The sequence below is a fragment of the Raphanus sativus genome, chromosome 8, assembly GCF_000801105.2.
Source record: "Raphanus sativus cultivar WK10039 chromosome 8, ASM80110v3, whole genome shotgun sequence".
Classification (NCBI taxonomy): Eukaryota; Viridiplantae; Streptophyta; class Magnoliopsida; order Brassicales; family Brassicaceae; genus Raphanus; species Raphanus sativus.
The window spans coordinates 25,415,867-25,439,873 of NC_079518.1; the positions used below are offsets into that span (position 1 = coordinate 25,415,867).

The following is a 24,007-nucleotide window of genomic DNA, read 5'->3' on the forward strand; positions in this document are numbered from 1 at the left end:
TACCCGGTCGGATGAGGTTTTAAAATTGGTCGGGTACCGAATCGGTTCCGGGTATATCCGAGATCCGTACGGGTATCCGAGAAATCCGAGATCCGTATGGGTATCCGAAAAATCCGAGATCCGTACGGGTATCCGAGATGTAAAATTTAATATGCATCGCTAGCGAATCGAACCATGAACCTCATCCTACACTTACCACATCACGTGACACTACATCAATGTATTATATATTGTTTATATATGTATTTTAAAGTTTATATATATATATATATATATAATATGATAAATATTAATCGGATCCGTTAATTTTTTGGTTACTTCGGATATAACCGGATCCGGTACCGATCAGAGATAAGCTAATTGCGAGAGTTCTAATGGTAATCCTTATATCCGCGTCCCTCGTCATCAGTTATGTAAAGATGTGAATCAAAATTTAGTGGTTCAAAGACAGAACACATCGTGGGAAACACCTTAGCCTAATGGTTAAGGTTTAAAGGCTTCTACATTCAGGTCTGGGTTCGACTCCTGGACTCTGCAATTTACTGCAGATTTTCTCAAATCCAGGTTTCAAGTTCAGAGAGAACGCGATTTATTAGGCAACTATACGATTATGGAAAGAAGGATTACAAGAGATCTTCAACATGGTGCAGGTAGTATTGTCGGTTGTCGAATCGTCTATGTAATGTTCATAATAATTGTAATATCATAATAAATCAGCGTTAGAAAGAAAAAAGACAGAACACATCTGAACAAAAGTTATATAGCTCATCGAAAGTGAAGAAAAGAGTTAGCAAGAGCTAATCAAGCAACTTCCTGTTTAAATTTAATTCCGAATTTGGATATAACTTTTTTGGATTCTAATATAATATTTTGACTGTAGTTATGATACTGTAGCACTTGCTTATTTTCTTCTTTCTCGTTTTTTTAATCAACCAAAAACTCTATGGTACCTATTTGGCTATTTCTAAAGACAAACTTGATTTGACAAAAAAAAAGTCGTCGTTCACACAAGACAAGCTTCGCATAGCCTTTGAACTTAAATTCGTCTTCCATGAATATTTTTTTTGGTTTTTTGAGAAAAAATGCTTGTAATCTTCCCAGTGCCGTGCGAAGGGATACAGAGGTTTGAGGCAAATATAAAAATGGGACTTTTTAACCAAATTTTTTTTTGATAAACTATTACGTAAAGTTAGAACAACACAAAAGAAAAGCCAAAATAATAACAAAAAGACTACGACATAATCTTTCTCCCCTCCTTTTCAACAAACTCTTTCACCAAATTCTCATAATCTAGATTCCTAACTAGTTCTCTTTCTATAGATATTATTGCTAAACCATTCAGTCTTTCTTGTGACATGGTTGATCGCAGGTAAGATTTTATTATCTTTAACTTGGAAAAGCTTCTTTCTGCAGAGGCGACTGAAACCGGAACCGTCAATAGTATTTGATAACCAATCCATGAGTTTGGATAACACTCTTCTGTTTCTTTCAGAAAGTTTAAAACTTCAATAGGTCTCTTGTAGTGCTGTGGCAAAGCATCTCTTAGAACAGATAGTTCAAAAAACAGATCATCCCCAATAACATCATAATGGTTTCCATGCTTTAAAGAGGCTTCAAGATTGACACAATATGCCTTCAAACTCTCGTCACTTGCAGACTTCAGTTTTTCCAGATCAAACAGAAAACCAAAGGTTTGCTCATACTTGTGAAATTGCTCAAATCTTGTCTCAAGAGAATAAAGAGCTTGATCCATAACTTGGAGGAAATAAGAAATTCTAAAGCTCTCTTCTGGAGATAAATCCACAGCTTCATCCACTATCTCTGGTGCTTTATCAAAAAACTTTTTTCTTTTGATGACACGCCTCTTTTTTGTTGGGAATGAAGCTTCAATCCCCATAGCTTCTGCAATTTCTTTAACCTCTGTTTTTGCAATTTCAAAACCTGTATCTCTGTACTTCTGAAAAAAAGAAACAAGTCCTTTTAACTGGGAAACAGCAACTTCAATATTCATGTCTTCTGATTGCAAACTCTTGCTTACTGTGTTAACAGCAAATAAAAGTTTGTACCAAATCACCACAGACAACAAGAATTCATAATTTTCAATCCCGTGTGTTTCACTTGTAACAAGACACTCGGCATCACTTTGTGTTTTTGGGTCATCCGTAGTTTCTGCTATATAAACTAAAGCATCTCTTATCTTGGGAGCTTGAAATCTTATTGCCTTGACACATTCAACATGACTTTCCCAACGTGTATGCGATAAAGATTTAACAGTCAAACCTCCTACCATATCTTCCAATATCTTCCACCGCTTCGTTGAAGATGCAAACACACAATAAATACGCTGGATTATCCTAAAAACGAAATGGCCTTTTCAGAAGTGCTTGCCATATCACAAAGTGCAAGATTAAGGCTGTGACAACCACAAGGTGTATAAAAAGCACGAGGATTAACATCAAGAAATCTTTTTGTACTCCTTTATGTTTTCCTTTCATATTTGACCCATTGTCATATCCTTGTCCCCTCACATCATCAATATTTAGATCAAGAGCAATCAACACATTCTGAATCTCACTAAAAAGCCCTTCTCCAGATGTATTATTAACTATTAAGAAAGTGAGGAAAAATTCTTCTATCTTAGGTGAAGCTGCTGAAACATCCACACATCGAAGTATAAGAGTCATTTGTTCATGATGACTAATATCTGGGGTGCAATCAACAATGACTGAATAATACTTTGCACTTTGAATCTTTTGTATGATCTTTCCTTTGATCTCATCAGCTATCATTGCTATCAACTCATTCTGAATTCTATTGCTGAGATAGTGATAACGAGATTCTCCATCTTCAAAACTTCTGACATGCTCTCTCATTACTGGATCCCATTCAGCCATGGAGTCAATAAAACTTAAGAAGTTACCATTTCCATCTACTCTTAACTTTTCATTTTTCCCACGAAATGTTAAATTCTGTTTAGCAAGAGTTTTGACTAATGAAAAAATTCTAACCATCACATCTTTCCAGTGGTTTCTCTCTTTGTTGAGTTCTTGTTGCACATGCTTATCAATTATTTGGTTTTTCTGCAGCCTTGATTCAAGCTCCATCCACTGACTCATGCATTTGATATGCTCAAGACTAGTTTCATGATGTCTCATCCAATCCAAAATATTTTTCCAATCACCAAATCCTTTTGATGCCATGCGACTAGGATTCTTATCTCGAGTGAACAACTTACAACAAAAACAAAAAAATTTATCTAATGTTTTTGAATAAACTAGCCACCTCCTGTCTTATTTTTTCCATTACTCAGAGATCTTATATAATATGCATGAGAAAAATGTCGACCACTTGTCTTCTCCCTTGGAAAGAAAAAATCCTACGGTAGTCTTAAAGAAAAAATCCTTCGGTAGTCTTGGAGCAGGACCTTTTTCAACCATGACAACTCTTAATCCAGGTTCAACTTTTTCTCAATTTCCAGGATCATAAATATCTAAAATTCTACTCTTTTCTCTATTCTCTTGATCATTCACATCCTCATTCCCTTTTTCACCTAGATTTCCATCGTGTTCAATGTCAGCTTCCTTATCTTCCTCATTAACATTCTCAGCATTATTTCCATTCTCATCTTCCATTGGATCTTCAAACTCGTCATCAGTTATACCAGATTCTTTAGGATTTGCAGGTTTTATAAGAAACCTGTCCATAGAACCTTGCATTGACTTCACCTTTTCTTTTCTTTGTCTCTTTTGTGCTCCGGAAGGATATATCCTAGACATATTTTCTGTAATAAATAAAAGATCAAATTAGCACAATTATAAAACAATCAGCACTACAATAACAATATATAAATTGGTTTAAGGAATTAAGGTCTATACAAGAAGAAACATATACCTTAATACAAGAAGAGATGGCGATGATTAAAAAAAAGCACTTGTTGATAGAAGCAGACAATAAGAAACAAAGAAGAAAGTCGGTGAATGAACAACTTAAGAATACATACATATATAGCGATATGTATAAACTAGTACTTGAGATATTTATACCTTTTCTATTTAGAAATTTTGATAATCACCAAAGAGATTTTCCTTTTAAATTTTGGAAAGTTGACAATAAAACAAAATTAACTTTTTTTATAAAAGTACCGAAAAGCAACTTTGACAGGGTAACGTATTTCGAACCTCCGATGATAACATGTGTGAAAACTAAAACCATTATGCTACATAGAGATGGCAATTGGGCTCTCCCGTCCCATACCGCAGCGGGCTCGTCGTCGAGCGGGTCACGGCGGGCCTGTCCCGCGCGGGCTGTGGTCTTTCAAATGGCTGTCCAATCCCGTACCGCATAATTTATAAGCCTTCGCGGGCCGTCCCGCGGAACGCCTCCTTCAGTTTTCTTCATGAATGTTAAAGTAGAAGAGTTGTGTAAGAGAGTTGAAGAGACCTCAACAACATTGATCGCAACAATATTCAATGTGATCACTCGCCGGTTTAATGGTCTTGAAGTAAGTGAGAACCATTTGGACAGTGAAATTCAACTCTTTCATGTATATTCCTTGTTTGAGTTTTTGTAAAGCAACGTCTCTGCATAGCACCAGTAACTTAATACTAATGGTTGCTTCATCTCCTTCAACCAAGTGTTGAACTTAGAGTATAGAGACAAGATTCTGCAGTAACTCAAACATCAATTCGAACAGTTCAAAGAACATGCAGTAGCTCTTCAACAAGCAGTAACTCTTTAACAACATCATTCTAACCATTGTTTTTTAAATCATCAATTAACAATACTGAAAACAAAACTCATCAATTTAAACAAAAAAATCTCACATAGTAATAAAACAATTTATAGTACTAAAAAAACAAGCAGAAATGGGAACTTATGGTTGCGGGTCTTCAAAATCCCGCGGGTTAACCTGTCCCGCATCCGGCCCGTCCCGTTTTGAGCCCGTCCCGCATTCGTCCCGTCCCGTTGTGAGCCCGTCCCGCGAGGCCCGCAATTTTGCGGGTTTATCAAATGGAGGCCCAATCCCGTCCCACAGTAAGCCTTTACGGGTCAGGCCCGCGGTCCAAGTCCTTGATTGCCATCCCTAATGCTACACCAGAATTTTGGTAAATTGGGGGCCCTAAAATTTCTATATATTTTGGGGGTCTGAGGCAAAAGCCTTTTTGATTACACATGAAGCACGCCATCTTCTAGGAAATTTACGTTGCATGTATCACTAAATATTGTTTTATGTACGAAAAAAAATCCGATTGAATGTCTGAGATATTCTTAATAAGTAAAAATAGGTTATTAAGAAAAATAATGATAACAAAAATAAGAATGAAACAATATTAAACAACTTTTTTTATAAAATATTAAACTACTTTTTGGCAAAAGGTATTCGTGGGCTATGGAATGCATCGAGTTTTTTTTTTTTTTTGCTAACTTGATACATCGAGTTAAAACACGTTTTCTACTAGTTGGTTAATCTTTCTAATAAACAATGATCAAGACGTTACGAAAATGTATGCTAAAGTTGGTTGGTTAGTGCTAAAGTCTCTATTATTGTAGTTTCTTTTTCTTTTGAATTGCTGTCGACTAATTACAACCATAGCGAATATTAAGAGAATTAGTATTTACATTTGTGTGTACTTGAAACTTCATTTTCTTCGGATCCATCTTTATTTGTGGCATAGAAAAGACAAAATTAACAATTATACAGATTAAGATGAACTTGGACTGATTTATCAGAAAATATTAATTTGGACTGATCGACCAAACAAACATCAACAGCCACTATTATTGGTTTCCTGGACTATCCAGAGTTGATGCATATGATCAGGTCCGGTTTTACATATTTAGATGCCTAAAAATTTCTCATAAAATGTTAATATTAAAAATTAACATTTAAAATCGATCTTTCATAAGCTTTATCTCAAAACCATCATTTAAACATGATACATAACCTAGTTAATTTTTTCACTGGATCCCTCGTTTTTTTGTCAGCTGTTTTCACTGGATCATTTTCAATGCAGCGATGTGCTGAAATAGAACATTAAGTTTTTTTTTCTTGGTAAAAAACATTAAGTTTTAGGTTTTGATGGTAACATTTGAGTAGTCGTAGAATAGTAAAATTACGGGATAAAATTGATAGAATTTAATATTTGATGAATAAAAGTTGTGTAACAAAAATTTAGGTAATTGGATAGTATTTTTTGCATGATTTCTTAATGAAAATTATTTTAAATTTTTTATTATTATTACATTTAGTTCAAATCACAATAAAGCCGTAAAAAAATATGTAACAAAAATAAAATTTTAAGTCATACCTCACTACGTTCTTGCCACCATTCCTCTGGCATGACAATCTCACCAGTGTCATCTTTGATTGTAACTCCGGTACGGTCTTTTAATCGCATATAAACAATAGAGCGTTTCAGTTCATAGTTATAATGGTTTTTGATTTTGTTCAAATTATAATCTTTACAGGTCCTTTGATAAAACTCGGTAACCAATATCTTTTTACCCTCCTTACTAGGATGAAAATTTAATTACATAACCATCCATTTCAACTCACGATCTAAAAATATTTGATGCATGTGATCCGACCATAGATGGTAATTGAATTAACTAGGGGCGGAGCCCCGCGCTTGCGCGGGGATGTTTGGAAAACTCAAATGTGATAATAGATAATGTATGTGGAGTGTAGAAGAAGATATGATAAGAAGGAGAAGCGGGAAGATATGTGTAAAAAAGAGTGGAGATTATTATAATTCTTGTATGGTAACGGTTTTTAATGTTATTCAGTTGAATGTTTGTTCTCACAATTGTGTATAGTTTGTCATGATGAACAACCGTCACTATAATATTATAGATTCTCTCTGTTTTTTTTTGTTACTGTTTAAATGTGTGATTGTAGAAAATGTGACTTTACTCCTTTTTTATTTAGTATTTATTGTTATGAAATGCATATCACTTCTAAAAGTTTTTTGGTTCGTTTTTGTGGACTTGGGTATTAGAAGTAGTTTTAAAAAATTTAATTATGAGTTGGTGGTGGTGTGATCGAATACGTTCTTCACTACATAATATCTATAGGAAATTTTGGTCAAGAGTTGGTGGTGGTGTGATCGAATACGTTCTTCACTACATAATATCTATAGGAAATTTTGGTCAATAATTGGGTAGGTAATACCCGTATGTGTGCCTGGACCTTTATTTGGTTTTTGTTCGTAATGCTACTGTTATCATGTAAAATAAATTATCAATCATGCCAAATAATAATACGTCAACCCTATTAGGTAAATATTAAAAACCAATAGTGTACTTCTAAAAACCAACACTTAAAGCATGGAAAAAATGCAAAGTTCTAAAGAGAAACTGCGAAGTGGAAACGAAAGAAGAGTTTGGATTGACGTTGTGGCCGCTTTTTGACTTCACTCACGGGGGTGCTTATGTTCACGCTTTGCGCCTCCAGCAAGGGGTGGACTTGGTTCATTGTCTTCAACCTTTTTGCCGGCAGATGCTGATGCTTCGCTGCCTTCCCCCGCAACAAATTCAGCCCCGTTGGTTTTGAACGTCTACCAAACAATTGAAATCATTTTATTACGAAATTATCAATTCGATAACGAAAAGCAGATATTTTCTATTATACTACCTCAGCAGCGATGGTGTCAGTGATTACAGACACAGTGAACGCAAGGTGGCTTGGGGTAAAATTGAATGGCATCACACGTATCTGGAAAAAAAAAATTCCAGCAATGTCTTTAACACATTGTAGGAGTTCCTCGCCCCCACCACCATTCATCTGTATGTGTTCCAAACGTAAGGTAAGTATTGAGCGTTTGTGACAATTAGATGTAATCAGCACATGGTGTGGGTAAAAAGGCACAAACCTCATTGGGAGTCAGGCCAGCTGCATCATGCTTAGTAAGCTTCACCATCTCCCTGTCGAAGACCACAAAAGTGGCATTATCAACACCATCATCAACGCAGAGTTCAACCTGGTACCTGTAAACAAAGGTTGACAAAAAAAAATGTAGTTAGAAGAAATAGATTATAATCTCACAATTCAAGTTAGTGCAAATGCCTACTTTATAATACATGTGACGTTCGGAGTAGCACAACGTCTGCAACGGAGTGAACTGCCAATTTTCTCAAGCTTCGATCTTGCTGCAGCCAGTGCAAGATACGAAAGACCAACCATTTTGTTGCAGAACTTCCACAACCCGAGCCATGCAAATGAAATCAGCTTCCTGTGTCTAAACCAAGCCAGGAGATTTATTATTTACTAATTCTTGTGTAAAATCCAAACAAAACTAAAACTTATTACGATCAACTAATTTTTACCTGTTCATCAGAATTGGTAATGAACCTCTCCTATGGAGACAACTTCCTTCTTTTTGATGCCATCTTTGGTATCGATGCACGTTCAGGCTCTTGTCCATCAGCACGTTCGCCGATTTGATGTCTCTGTGCACGATCGGCGGGTTCTGCGAGTGGAATTCGTCCTTCATTCATGTCTTCCGTAAACTTCTCGAACTCCTCTCCTGATCCGAAGTAAAAAGATGTATGAAATCTGGTAGATCTGGAAGCTGGATTTTTTTTCCCGAGAGTAATCAATGATCCTTCTCAAATAACACCAATCAACAATTATGTCTAGAATGATTACAAAAAATCCAGAATCCACGAAGCAAATAGATTTACCTGATGATAAATCTCGTCGATTTAATATAAAGCTGATTCCTTTTTCTGAGGCTTCAGTAGCATCTTCATGAAGAAGAAGAGAAAGGTCGGGCTCTGCCCTTGACGTTTTCTCTTTTTCTCTCGCTTTGAATAATTGATTTTTGTAAAAGCACTAAAAGAAATACATTGAACAATAGAGAAAGCAAAGAGTTCAGAAAAGAAATCAATGTCTTGTGAAAGGTCAGCGAAACGACGGATTGAAGAGACGAAGAACGATGATAGTGGAACCCTAATCGCAATCACCAAAACACAGAACTTAGTCTAAACGCAGAGCTTAACTTAGTTGAATCGAGGCAGATAACCGAAATCAAAAAGCGAGAAAAATGAATGACCAAACCAAACCGAATGTGGGTCCCACAATCATTTAAAAAGGCTGACGTGGATCCCCTGAGAAGAGAAGAAACTGTGGCATTATATATGTGACTAGGTTTTTCACTCGCGCTACGCGCGAGTCTGTGTTAATAATATTTTTATTCATTTTAAAAAAATATAAATAACTAATTTATATAAATTTTGCCTTTATGAAAATATATCAAAAACATTTAGTTTTTATTTATATTTTGTCTATATAAGTATAATCTTTACAATTTATACTATTATTTGTGAAATAATTTTTGATTATAAGTTCTTTCGTTAAAACTATAAGTTGGACGTTTGATTTCTTTCACATGTTTATTTGGTTTTAGAGTTTTGAGATTAATTATTTAAGTTATATTCAGATATTTATAAAATTTAATTGGAGTTTTGTTCAAATTTTTGCGGTTTAATTCAGATTATAACCAGTTTAAACTATTTTTAAAATAATTTAAATTCATATACACTTATTCCTAAACAAATGAAAATGAAAACAATATATAATTTATAAATTTGAATAATTTATATCAAAATACTTAAACTTAACATAAAATGGTTTTGGTTGAGTATTTGGATGGAGAATCAATAAATTTTTCAAATATTTTGAGATTTTGAGTATTTTTAACTACTTTTGATTATTTTATATATTTTTAGGTGTTTTGGGAAATTTCAAAAAAATCTTATATATTTAGATTTGTTGATATTGAGTCTAAAAATAATTAATACATCTAAATAAATAAATCTAGATTGGATATTTTCTCATATTTGAAATATTTTGGTTGGAGTCAGATTTAGTTTTGGTTTGAATTCAATATTACTTTTCAGATCGAGTGTGTCTAAGTTATTTGGTTTTATTTTTTTTGGGGTATTATTAAGAATTAGAGCAGTAAATATATTTTAAATTTATAATTATTTATTTTATTTAATATATATTTCGATTATGATTGTGTTTTTCTGATAGCTAATTACAAATCTTATAAGCAGATATCAAAGTGATGCAAAAAGATAAGAAAAGTTTCTAAATCGGTTTAATGGATATAATTATATATATGATAACAATAGTTTTCGATAAATTTGACATTTTCTCTATTAAAATGTTAGTTTAGTTATTTCAAATATATTAATTGTTATCAGAAGTTATAAGGATTTAGATGGAACGTGTTTAAACTATTTTTTAAACACTTATATACCTGATTTTCTTGTATTTGGTTTACTCTTGGTTTGTGGAATGGTATAGTTCTGGTTTAGAAACTTAATTTTTTTACGACAGAGACATAAATATTGTAAAGGTTGCCCAAAAAAAAAAATTCTAAAAATAAACCTAATCACTCAAACGTAAGGTGAGAAAGAAAATAAAAAACCTAATCCTCTCATTTTATCGTTCTTTTCACAACAAATGCACTTTGATCCTCTCGATCGATCCGATGTCCACCCACCCAGATCGTCTCGGACCGGGTCGAGTGTCAGCTGGATCCGCGGGGGATGGGTGGGAAAGAGAAGACTCACGCCCACACGTTCTGGTTTCAGATTCAACCTACAACTCTCTCTTCTTCGGTTCTTCCCATGAGGTCAATACACACATTAAACTATCAATCTCTCTTCTTCGGTTATTCCCACTCTTTGTCACCTCCAATTGCTTCTGATTGTCTAGGCCTGAGTAATTTTCCAGGTTCTACAATGTATCTAGTTGATTCGTACACTTAGTGCATGCAATGAAGTACCAATATTATTTTGGGTTAGCCAGTGGAACAGCACAGTGGCGATGATGTAACCTCTGATGTTATAACCTTGGAGTCTTTTCCGTTTTCTCTCAGCCTTTAAAATCAGACATGTAACATAAATTTAGATAGTTACGATATTAAATAACACAACTAAATATAATATGGTGAAGTACATTCATGTGAGCGTACTTACCATGTCAAATAGTCATTAGTTGGTTCAATATCATTATCGAAAAAAATCCTTGTAGAAGAAGTGGAGGACAAACAAAATACGTCTACACAATGCAATTAAAAAGGTGATATGGTTAATAAATCATATTACTATGAACGTCAAATAAGCAACAATAATTATGTGTGAAACCTCTAAATGTTCTTGGGTTCATTGTTGTAGCGAGAAGCACCATAGGTTTGTCAACACTTTCCATCAGTTTCTTTTGAAAATTGGCAGCAACGTTACCCCAAAGTGTAACACGAACAATTGGTCCACTAAGTAGAAACACACAAAAGATGGTGAGCAGGGGCGGACCCAAGTTGTGGGAGGGTGGGGCATGTGCCCCATACTGATTATATTATTTTCCTGAGCAAGTACAAGTTGTTGATCAATTAGATCAGTTGGTTACCCGTAATGACAATAGCGGGAAGGGATTAGTGTTCGATTCCCCACACCAATGAGTCTTGTGTCACATTTTTCTTTTTATTATCATTTTCTTCTTAGCTATATCTCATATTTTCCTTTTTTTCCTCCATATTTTTATTATCATTTCTACTTGTTACATTTTATATTTTCAATACACATTTATTTGTTTATCAGTTTTTTTATCAATATGTTATTTGAGAATATAATTAATCATTTTTTAGTAAATCAAGATAATTTGGATCTCATTTAGAAAATGTTATTTTTCATCATATTTTATATGAAGCTATTTTATATGAATCTACTTTTCATCATATTTTATATGAAGCTATTTTTCATCATATTTTATATGAAGCTATTTTACTATTATATGTTGGTCAAAATCATTTTATATCAAAGAAATTTATAAATTAACGAAAAATAGTTTTTATTAATTATTTTAAAGATTCAGATTTTTAAAATAATTGTAAGTTTAATTTTTCTAAATAAAAATTGCATAAACGTAATTTTACTTATCATTATTTTCACTTTTTTATGTCATTTATTTGTGCCCATGCAAATATTTAGTCTGGATCCGCCCCTGATGGTGAGTAAACACACAAAACATGCTCACTCTTTTAATTGCAAGTGAATGTCTATTCTTTTATTAGTCACACCATTCTTGAAGTTCTCATCGTTGATGAGAGCCCGCTTTCCAAGGTCATCTATATAAAAATTGTTATGTCATAAGAACTTGATGATAAAGTCATATATATATTTTATATGGAAAAAAGTAATGTTTTTACCATATAGACCCTCGTTCTTGTTGACAGCTTCATTGAACTCAGCATAAGAACGAATCCTAAAGTGTTGCCTTTCAATATCATCGCCAGAATGATCGGTGGCTGCAAAAACTGTTTGCTGAGTAAACTGAATTAAGAACTTGTGAGAAGTCACCTCGAAACTTTTTTGTTGTCGATGACCAAAAAGTTCTTAATCTTATAAATTCTACCAGCCTTTAAATCCTCTTCATAGCACGCTACTCGATTAGCTTATATAAAGGCGTGGATTGTTGTTCCCTGTAAAAGTCAATAATAAATTTTTAAAAATTTAATAATCTTATTAAATTTTAGATTGATAATCTCTAAATAAAATTCTTCATACATCAATAAGAAATAACTTCGAACCCATAAGCATACCCTTGTTGATGTTACGTGCTTCCCAAAACTGAATCACTCTAGCAAGAACTTCATTCTTATTAAAACATTTTCTTAGATCATCAAAAACCAAAGAAGAAGCAGAAGCCACCATTGCGTAAATATTTTTTTTTCTTTTCAATATCTCTTTCTTTCCCAAAGTAAATCTTGAAAACTTTTGGAACTCTAGACAACTATTTATAGTCACCTAATACTTCATTTATTAGAAAGTTTCTTCTTTTATATATTAAGTGAATTTCCCTTTTAGATGTTTTAGTTTTTGTTATATATTTATGTTAATATGACATTTTTATATTCATGCTATATATTCCCCTTTTTGTTAACTTAACTATTTTCTTTTTATTTTCCATTTTTCTATATCAGTTACCATTTATTTAAGTAGGTTATCAAATTTTAATATTTATTTTTCTTAGTTTATGTTATATATATAATATTAATTTCTTTTTTTAAAAAAATATTTTTTGGAAATATTAACATTTTAAAAATAATAATTTAAAAATCTGAATTTTTTTGTTATATATTCATGTTATTATGACATTTTTATATTCATGTTATATATTCCCTTTTTTGTTAACTTAACTATTTTCTTTTTATTTTCCATTTTTTCTATATCAGTTACCATTTACTAAAGTAAGTTGTCAAATTTTAATATTTATTTTCTTAGTTTATGTTATATATATAATATTAATTTCGTTTTTAAATTTTTTTTGGAAATATTAACATTTAAAAAATAATAAATTAAAAAAACTGAAAATGTTAATATTTATTTAGTTAGTTTATGTTATATATGTAATATTAATTTCGTTTTAAATTTTTTTTGGAAGTAATAACATTTTTTAAAAATAATAAATTAAAAATCTGATTTGTCATATTTCAATTGGTCGTTTAAAATCCTATGTGGACGCCCTCAATGGCTTATAGCCTCAACTTTAATATAGTAAAATCTAATTTTTTTTGTTATATATTCATGTTAATATGACATTTTTATATTCATCTTATATATTCTTTTTTTTGTTAACTTAACTATTTTCTTTTTATTTTCCATTTTTATATATCAGTTACCATTTATTAAAGTAAGTTGTCAAATTTTAATATTTATTTTCTTAGTTTATGTTATATATATAATATTAATTTCGTTTTTAAAAAAAAACATTTTTGGGAAATATTAACATTTAAAAAATAATAAATTAAAAAACTGAAAATGTTAATATTTATTTAGTTAGTTTATGTTATATATGTAATATTAATTTCGTTTTAATTTTTTTTTTGGAAGTAATAACATATTTTAAAATAATAAATTAAAAATATGATTTGTCATATTTCAATTGGTCGTTTAAAATCCTATGTGGACGCTCTCAATGGCTTATAGCCTCAACTTTTATATAGTATAGATTTCTCAAGGAAAGATAATTGTTGGTGGTTGTATACAAATATTTTATGTAACTGAGATAGAAAGATAATTAATTTTAACAGTTTCAGCTAATAAACGAGAAAACATATACTTATTCACTTATTGCAAATTTACTTGAAAAAGCAAAAAATTAAGCAAAAACTTAACATTTATGGAATGGCGTTTTACATTATATTCCATGCATTTTCTTATTGTAAAAATTCTGCAGAATCATATTTTTCGGTATTACGCGATTACTGAAATCAAAGCCTTAGTGTCAAGTGTCAATCAATTTAAGTTCAACTTTTGATCGTGGGAAAAGTAAATAACAAATGTTGGACTTGGGATCAATGTAAGAATCTTTCTTCGATATGAACAAAAAGATGAGAAGAATGTGAGACGAAAGGGATGTTGATACGACGCCGTCTCGTCTTTCAGACAAAAGCTGCAAGTCAGTGGCAATCATCTTCTTGGGCTCCCAACATAACATTCTTCTTTTTACTTTGTTAATTTTTCTTGGGTTTAGCATATTTCACATTTCACCTTTTCCTTTTACAAATATAAACATTTCTATTTGAATACTGTTATCATAATTATTACGACAATTTCTTTTATTTTCTAATCTTTTTTTAAATATTGTAGCATTTTCATCAGATAGTCTGTCTAACTCCAAACTATTTAGATCATCTCCAAAAGACATTTTATAACTTCAAATATGAAGTTTTTGCACTCCCAAATTTTTTTTTCAAAATTTCAAATTGAAACTTCAAATATAGAGTGTTACTACTCAAAACTTCAAATTTAAAATTTTATATTTTCATTGCATGTTGGTCTTTACATTTACATATTATATTTATAATTCTTAAATATTTTGTCCTTTAACCTTATTGACCTTTGAAAATTTTATAACTCATAAATATTTCAAATTTTTTTCTATAATTTTAATTTTTACAAAAACTAAACAAAACTTAAAAAAAAGTTTTTTTCCAAACCTAGATTTAGATAAAAACAATGTTAGAAAGGAAACTTAACAAATGCACTAATTGATCATATATAAAAGTATTACGAAAATATATTTATAGAATAATGTAGTATTTTACTTATAATTTAACATTTAGTTATGTATTTCTATGTAAAATTATATATTTTACTGTATTATTTTGTTAATTAATATTTCTCTAATATTTTTATATATGTGCTATTTATTTATAAAATTTTATGAATTTAGATCAAATATCATAAATATGAAAACTATAATATAAAATACAATTTTTTTTAGGCTAAGTTTAAAGTTTTGGTTTTGGAGAAAACTAGTTTAAAGCTTCAAATATGAAATTTTGTAAATTTCAAAATAGAGTATTTTTTAGAGAGCTGAGAAAATTTTCTCATTATTATAGCGGGAAAGAAAATACAAAAGAAAGGTTCACACGTGTGCACGCGCGACAGCCAGTAGACATAAGAGCACATCAATCACGTGCGGGCTAAAGTCATATCCACTTGTTTTGGTCTGTACCTGCCTATGTGGCCCTCTTTAACTGAAAACTCCTCTTCTCCGATCTCTCTTTCGTTGTTCTCTATCATCATCACTATTCATTCAGAAACTATCACTATATCAGATATGTTATGTTCTTAAATCGTAATACACATAGACCATGTAATTTAAGACGCCAAACTGTATTGCAATTGAAAATACTTAGCTGACAGACACGTTACACATATAAGTTATTGTCCGCGTTTATTCACACCATTAATATTATTTGTTTAGTGTTTCTATGTTTGTGATTAACTGTAGTGGTACGTGCTACTGTTATTGTTGCGTCACTATCCAAACTCAGCAGATGCAATAAGCTATGGGGCAAAGCACATTATCTTCCAAGTAACAAAGCAAAATAATAACACCAAAGTCAATACGTACCACAAAAGCAAACCTAATGTACCTACTAAAAATAATAAAAGTGTTTTTTTTTCTATTATCTGGAGGTTATGGGGACAAGGCCCATAATCTCCTAGGCCCGGGACTCGGCGGACACTGATATCACAGAGATAAGGCCCATGGCGTAAAGTATCCTTTCCACGGTGCATCGAACCCAGGTGCGCAACAACACCAACATCTGCGCTTAAACCAACTGCCACAACCGTGGTAAAAATAACAAAAGTGTTGGTAGCAAAGAGCATGGTTTTCCTATGGTTTTGGTTCAACATACAATTATTTTTTATACCAGATTTTTTATAAACTAATTCCAAACTTTTGGGAAATTATAGACCTAAGTCTCGATTCTTAAAAAAAAATATAGCTAAATTTTTAATAGTGCACTATTCTTTAACAGTATTTAAGCACATCTAATTTGGATATCTTAGAAGATTTGTATTTTGTTCATACTTATACCCATTCATCCTAACAAAATATTAAGGTAAATCCGCTATATTGATTTGTTTTCTGAAGTCTAAACAAGTCAGACAAGATTCATAATCAAAACCTGTCCGATCTTCGTCTGCGTTTTGATGGATCAAGGCACGGTGAGAGCCAGTCTGGTGAGAGCGTGAGAATGACGAGTCATGCATGGTTGTTATGGGACATGGTTTGCCCCTTCAGTCCTCTATTATCAGATACACGTAAACATATGGTACAAAACTACGATGTGTAAGTGTAATTTGTCCAATTGCTTTTAATGATTGATATGTTCACCAACTACTTATTGTCTATTACGTTAAAATCGTCCACCTGCCATATGTAGTAGAACAAACAAAAACTTTCATTTCATTTATATAAATATATATCATTGTTTGGAGTGTAATTAGTTCTCTAATTTTTTTTTTTTTGATATGAGAGATCACAAATACTGTTCAACATGTTTAGCATAAGTAGTTTTTCTGTATGCATGCATGCACGCCACAGTTAAACATGAATTTGATGACGAAGTATCTGAATGCTAACAATGAAAACTAAATACGCTTGAGTTATTGATTGTTTGGTATGTTGGGTGGTGTCGGTCCAACTATAAGAATGCATAATTTAAAGAAAACTATTGTGTATTGTGCAAATTACAATGATTATTTTTGATAACTAATTTTTTTGTTAACTAATTTATAAAATGTGATTTCACTAGTATGTCTTGTGCATCCTTTGTCTAGGAGTTTTTTCATGGCTACAGATTATTATCTTTTTCTCTGTGTACCTTAACAAAGTGTACTTATCAAATTAAGCAGGGCCGTCTCAAACTTTTCACGGACCCGGTTCAAAAAAAAAAACTTCTTTTAATAATCTGAAAAAATTTGATTTTTTTATAAAATAATATTATAATATAAAATAAATACATTAATTTAATTATTTATAATCTAAATAACACCAATTTGTTTTGTTATTAATGCAAAATCATTGATCAAATCATTAAACTTGATTATTTAGTATTTTTCAATGCAAAATCATCGATCAAATCATCAGATTTACATTTTCTATTTTTTTCAGTTTTTTACGTTTATTATATCCACAATCAGAAATCATAATCTATAAATATAATAGAGTAACAAAATCCGGATAGTAAGCTATATACTCTTGATTAGACAAGTCAATCTTTTTTCTTGTAAAAAGAAGTTGTATGCTAGCTTTATTTTCTTCGTGTTTGCTATTTTTAATTAAAAATGGTGAAAAAATATATTTTGTTCTACGTATTTATAATCACTAATTGATAATTGTTTCCTCAACATAAACAATTAGAATATTAACTTTTTATACTACCATTGAATATTATAACAAACATCAACAACTATTTATTATTTTCCAAAATATATAATTGATATAAATACTAGGTATTTCCTAATTTATTGTCTTTTAGTTGGTTATATAAACAAAATAAAAAATTGTAATTTACATTTATTGGTTATGAATACGAGAACTAAATTAAAATATAGTCATTCTGATTTTTTATAAAAATATGATAAATTTATAACTATTAGTAAAACAAAAAAAATTATGGACCCTCTAAAATTTTGGAACATGTTCGCCCGCTCCACTTGCACGTGCTAAAAGACGGCCCTGAAATTAAGATGTTTTTTTATTTTTTTTTTTTTATTTTTTTTAATAAGAGAATGAGGGTTAAACCCGGGTCACTATTGGAACCAGACCTAACCCCCGGGGGAGTCGCAAGCCCGCGGATGGACTCCTTCTCCTGGGCATTCAAATGGGTCCTAAAGCATGGACCCATATCCGCGTTAGGTGAACAGAACAATGTGACTTAGTTTCGCATAGCAGGAGGATCGAACCTGAAACGTGTTAGCGTCCCAGGCCCGTCCACTGCCACTTGACCACAAGGCCCGTTCAAAAAATGTTTTAGTTGCTTTAAGAGTGTTTTGTACGTATCATAAGCCTATGATTTGGCTAATATTAAACCTTGTTTATTTCTATGCATATACGGTGAATTGTATTTTGAGTTCAACTTACGTGAATTAGAATGATTTAAGATGCATAGTACAAAATCATTTGTTGAACTTTAACATTCATGGTAGGTCATTTTTTTTGAAACTTTGATAGGTAAGTTAGTTTTCGAACACAGTATTATGGAAACGGCGGTAACTTCTATTTATACAACAGTTTTTTTTTCTTATGACATCAAACGGTTTTCTATGTATATAAAGAGTTAGCATGTGTATAAATGATCTTTATATTATATGGTAGAATCCAAAATTGCAAGCTTAAAGTCGCACTCCGGACAAGATCAAGTCAATTAAAAAATAGAAAACAGTAAAAGAGAGTCAAATTATTGGATACTCTTGTCCATGACATTTGAGACCATTTCTCTTTCACTCTTGTCCCCTTAGCTTATTTATCATGATTACTATTTAGTAACATCAAGTCAAATTTTTGTACCTATTTTAAATTTAAAGTAGTTCCAACGAAAGTAAAACAACAGAAACATCGGTAAGTGATTTACATTTGGAGGGAGGGGGTATAGTTCCATCTTCGTTTACGTGTCGTTGATTGGTGGTAGTAAATCATTGGTCGTAAGTTGTTATTTGTTTCACTATCACGCGACTGATCACATAGTTACATTGTAGATTGCAAATTGTTGATCGTTTTGCTATCTAAGAATTGATCAGATGATTTGTCCAAAAAAATAAAAATTGATCAGACAACAAGACGTAAATCGCTAAAAGATAGCGATTAAAAACTAAAATTTTCTTCGACTTTTATTTTTAAATAAAATGTTAAATTTGATTCAAAAAAATATACATTGTTACAGCAGATGCTACTTTATTTATAACTTTTCAATCATCAAGGGGAATCGACAACAATGAAACAAATGATAAGTGGTCACAAATTGCAATTAAGGTTGTAAAAACCTGCGATAATAAAACATATGATAATTTATCGTATGTCGTAGCCGATGATCGCTGCGACATGCAAATGAACAAGACCGTTGTGTAGTTACTGGTTTGGAGAAATTTAAATGATATGGTTTAAATTTTGAAAAGTAAAGAACATTACTTTGACATATATATTAGTATTATTTCAAAATGCAAGCTCTTTGCCTTCTTAAAAAAAAACTGATGCATAGAGTGAATGGCTGAACAGGGCGCTGGCTCTCGAAAGGAGGAAATGAGGAATTGATCAAGTCCATTTTATTTGCCCTCTCGACGTATGTTATGTCTACTTTTCTGCTCCCATTGGAGATATGTGAAAACCTTGCTAATGCTATTGCTCAATTCTGGTGGAGCTCGAATCCTCTTAAGAGAGGAATACACTGGTCGAAATGGGAGAAAGTCTGCTTACCGAGAGAAGAAGGAGGGATTGGATTTCGCATGATTCATGAGTTCAACCTGGCACTACTGGCAAAACAATTATAGAGGCTAACACAAAACCCGGATTCGCTTGCTGCTCGTGTCTTAAGAGGAAGATATTACAGACTAAGCTCGCCTTTATGAGTAAATCATGTAAGCAGTCCTTCTTATGTTTGGAATAGTATTTCTGCTGCGAGGGAGCTTTTGTTGCTGGGGATAAGGTAGAAAATACACTCTGGTTATGAGGTTAAGGTGTGGGAGGACCCCTGGATTCCATTGAATCCTGCTAGGCCAGCTATACCTATAGCGCCAGTTATGCATCCAAATATGAGAGTAAGTGATCTTATTAATCAGGAGTTGAAGGAATGGGATGTTAATTTACTGGAACAGTATGTCAGCCCTGTTGACATACCCCTCATAAGGAGTTTAGCCATAAGCACAACTCAAAAACCTGACACGTTTTGTTGGAACTTCACAAGACATGGACAATACACGGTCAAGTCTGGATATTGGGTTGCTCAAAACCTAATGAAGGATGCAGACGAAAAGCAAATGTTAGAGCCAAGTATTACAAAGCTCCAAGCCTTTGCTTGGAAGATAAAGACGCCAAAAAAAAAATTATCATCTTATATGGCAATTGTTAACTGGTCATGTGGCAGTAACGAGAAATCTAGTAAGGCGAAATATGAGATGTGACAATTACTGCCCGAGATGCGGAGAACCAGAGGAGTCAGTAACACATGCTATATTCGAGTGTCCACCTGCGCTACAAGTTTGGTTACATTCATCGACTCCAACTAATCCTGGTATTTTTCCAGCTTCAAGTATTTACACGAATATGAACTACCTCTTCTGGGAAAAAGATGGTTCACTTGAACCAGAGCTAGACAGGGATCCTTATCCTTGGCTAATTTGGTACATTTGGAAGGTTCGAAATGACAAACTCTTTAGGAGAATAGACAGAGATCTTCTGGAACTAGTTCGATATGCTGAGAGTGAGTGTCAAGCTTGGTTTAATGCAAACGAGACGATACCACCAGTAATACAAGAGGGGACTGTAGAGGAACCCCCAAGTCCTAAGCTTGGGAAGTATTTGCTTACTGGATGGATCATGGACAGCGCTTGCTCATTTTAGTGGATGTGGATGGGTCTGGTTGGACAGTGGAGGGAAGACGCAACTTATGGGATCACACAACTTACCCATAAGAGAATCAGCTATGCACTCAGAGGTGGAAGCACTGCGATGGGCAATGGAGAACATGCTTCAGCATTCGACATGCCAGAACTTCGGAACAGACTGCAAGGAATTGATTGCAATGATTAAGGAACCTCATGCCTGGCCAAGTTTTGCTACGGAATTGGAGAGGATGGAGATACTACTCGTATGCTTCCCAGACTTGAAGATTTCTTATGTTCCAAGAGCGTGTAATCAAATTTCAGACTTTTTAGCTAAGACAGCTAGATCATTCCATAGGAAATTACATTTTGTTGGTTGTTCTATTTCGGTCTAGTTACCCAGACCACCCCAAGCTTGAATAATAGAATAGCTGTTTGCCGTCAAAAAAAAAAAAACTAGTAAGGTAGGTGAAGACGTCTCGCTATTCCAAAATCTATATAAACAAGAATCATTATTTAATTTAACATGATTACCAAAAAAAATTCAATATTTATTGGTTGGTGATTCACTAAAACTATATGACCATGGTGTAGTTAATTATTTGTACCAAAATGTTGAAAATAGAAACCATTAAAAGGCATAGTATTGATTTTATTTTATGAGTGGATCCCATCAAGTGACAGAAAGAAAAAAAAAACTCAACCTCTCTTTGCTATCTAAATTAATGACAGAGTAGAAAAACTGTCTTTTGCTTCTTCTTTTTTCAACTCAACTTCAAAAATCTACGATCTTCATCTCAATCCAAATTACAATTAGGAGGTGATCGATCTTTTTATGACATGTAAAATTTTATATATTAAGATTTATGTTTTTGGTGATTTCTTAAATATGGTAGTGACTCTTTTCCATAGACGGATTCACATTTTTGGCAAAGTTTCGTGATATAGTAATAACTATTTTTCTACAAATATCTATTTTGGTAAGATTTTAGAAATATGGTAATACTAATAAATTTTATATATCTATTAAACTAATATAATTTTATATATAAATAATAATTACGAATTTTTTTTCATCAATTTATGAATCATATTTTTACTATCAAAATAAGCGTAGTTATAATTATATATTTATCAACTTATATATGTTATTTATATTAATGAATATATATTTTTAGAACTAATTTAAAATAAAAATTAACTGAATAAAATATAATATGAATAAAATAACTCTATAATTTTTTAATTATTATTATTACAATTTAAATAAAATAAAATTAAAAAGTTAAAGTAAACTTGAATAAATCAAATTAGACAAATTACATTATGTTTTACGTTTTAACTAATAAAACTTAAATTTAAATATTTAAAATTGAAAATTTGTTTATATAAAAATATTTTTAAATTTTTTCATGGAAAACTCCTAGTAGTGCATATATATATATTCATCTGGACATAGCTGCAACCTGTGATGACCATGATCTGAGATTAAAAAAATTAGTTTTAAAATAACGCGATCAAACAACACGGCATGCAAATAACATCACTCAGAAAACTGTAGTATAATCCAAAATCAGTTAATCCACCCTTAAACCAGTAAGTAGTTACTACATTAGGAAGGAACTAAGCAACAATTAGTTACTATATAATTTGAGAATAATTTAATTTATTCATCTGGAGATGACACGATTCGTGTTAAAACGAGTTGTCTCGTAGACGGGAAGCTCTTCTCGATACCTATCGATACCAATCACCGATAGATGATCCAACTCGAACAGATCAGAGCTCGCGCAGCTCGCACCATCATCGTCCTCTTCTTCTTCCACGGAGATCTTTACGACGTCTTTATTCTTATGGTAAGTTCTGATAAGCTCCTTGGCTGCTTCAATCACGCGACGATTCTCCTCCTCCATCACTCGGCTCTCGATAGTATCAAAGTTTTGACGATGGCGAGTGGACTCACGCTCGTCATTTCCGTACAATCCGTTATGGATGTTATGAGTCTTATGGCCACTACTACGCTTCTTGGAGTCTTCGTCAAGGGGACAGAATCGCACAGACCGTTTCGCTTTTTCACTAGACGACGTCGTTTTGCTCAAACAAGATCTGGAGAGAGAAGACGCTGAGGAGCAAGTGGTTGGTGACGTGGCGGAAGTGTTAGTTTTATTCGGTTTCTTTGTGAAAATAGAGTTAAGGAAAGTGGCGAGACGTCCGCCTGGAGAGATAGGCTGTTTCGTTTTCTTCAAATCGCTGTACATCTTCAACGCTTTCGATTTCACTTTGTTATTATTGTTAGGCCGTTCGAGTCTCTCGACGGAGGTGGTTCGAACCGGCTTAGGATGATGAATCTCCGGCGGCGGAGAGCGAGTTCGCCTGTAGAAGGAACCGGACGAGGACGAGGAGAAACCGCTCGAGTCAGAGGAGCTGGAGCTGGATGAATGCTTGAAGAAAACTGGCTCGGCGGTTTTTGGATTCCTGGATCTAACGGAATCTCTTCCGGAGACTGAGCCGCGGCGGTTAACGAGGATTTTCTCGAGACAAACGCGATTCTCGTCGAGAGATGACGCTGCGCGGTTCTGCTTCTTCCTCATGGAAACGTCGGAGTTTGTTGAGGAGGAGTCGATGGAGTTGTAGATTTGTTCGAGGAGAGTGGAGGAGAAAGAAGGATGGCGATGATCTTGGTGACGGTGGTGGTGGTGGTTTGGTGAGTTGTTATCCCAAGGACTCATGAGAACTGTTTTATTTTTATAGAGGGAGGATGGAATGATAGTGTTGGAGTTTCTGAAGATAGAGAGAGAGTTAATGGAGGAGGAGAATGATGAAGAGAGAGAGAGAGGCACGCTTTGTTTCTTCTTGTGTTTGCTTGAGACTTGAGAGAGTAGTGTAGTGTGTATGTAGGAGGAAGATGAAGAAAGTGAATGGTCTTATCAGCCAAATGGTATACATTTCCACGTGTCTTATTTATTTTCTTATATAAGATATTCAGTATTTTCTTCATTAGGAGGAATTGCTGCCAGATTGGAAAATAGTTGTTGGGTTGGCAGCAATCTTTTTTTTTTCCATCTGATAGATTAAGATTAGATCAAACAGTAAATTACAC

At 32.8% G+C, this 24,007-nt stretch overlaps 3 protein-coding genes and 1 long non-coding RNA gene across 6 annotated transcripts; all 4 read right to left on the bottom strand.

Moving 5' to 3' along the window:
* Positions 1-1,231: 1,231 nt before the first annotated feature.
* On the bottom strand, positions 1,232-3,200 carry LOC108831809 (uncharacterized). Its single transcript, XM_056993008.1, has 3 exons — positions 2,516-3,200; positions 2,143-2,310; positions 1,232-1,902 (listed from the first exon to the last, which is right to left on the bottom strand). The coding sequence occupies exons 1-3, from the start codon at positions 3,198-3,200 to the stop codon at positions 1,232-1,234; spliced, it is 1,524 nt and encodes a 507-aa protein (XP_056848988.1).
* A 4,028-nt stretch (positions 3,201-7,228) lies between these two features.
* On the bottom strand, positions 7,229-9,005 carry LOC108831811 (uncharacterized). Of its 3 annotated transcripts, none has more exons than XM_018605320.2 (6): positions 8,683-9,005; positions 8,326-8,525; positions 8,070-8,237; positions 7,872-7,986; positions 7,634-7,783; positions 7,229-7,556 (listed from the first exon to the last, which is right to left on the bottom strand). In XM_018605320.2, the coding sequence occupies exons 2-6, from the start codon at positions 8,490-8,492 to the stop codon at positions 7,413-7,415; spliced, it is 744 nt and encodes a 247-aa protein (XP_018460822.1). In that variant the 5' UTR covers positions 8,493-8,525; positions 8,683-9,005; the 3' UTR covers positions 7,229-7,412. The 3 variants fall into 3 exon arrangements, with proteins under 3 accessions (XP_018460822.1, XP_018460821.1, XP_018460820.1); XM_018605319.2 differs by having other exon boundaries at positions 8,326-8,570; XM_018605318.2 differs by having other exon boundaries at positions 8,326-8,603.
* A 1,836-nt stretch (positions 9,006-10,841) lies between these two features.
* LOC130498669 (uncharacterized) lies at positions 10,842-12,482 on the bottom strand. The gene is made up of 5 exons (XR_008937610.1): positions 12,216-12,482; positions 12,044-12,134; positions 11,158-11,282; positions 10,990-11,071; positions 10,842-10,890 (listed from the first exon to the last, which is right to left on the bottom strand). It is a non-coding gene; the product is annotated as an uncharacterized LOC130498669 (long non-coding RNA).
* Positions 12,483-22,390: 9,908 nt separating this feature from the next.
* LOC108836630 (protein BIG GRAIN 1-like B) lies at positions 22,391-23,805 on the bottom strand. Its single transcript, XM_018609767.2, has one exon. It carries the CDS (start codon positions 23,634-23,636, stop codon positions 22,578-22,580), a length of 1,059 nt encoding a protein of 352 aa, XP_018465269.2. The 5' UTR covers positions 23,637-23,805; the 3' UTR covers positions 22,391-22,577.
* Positions 23,806-24,007: the final 202 nt, after the last annotated feature.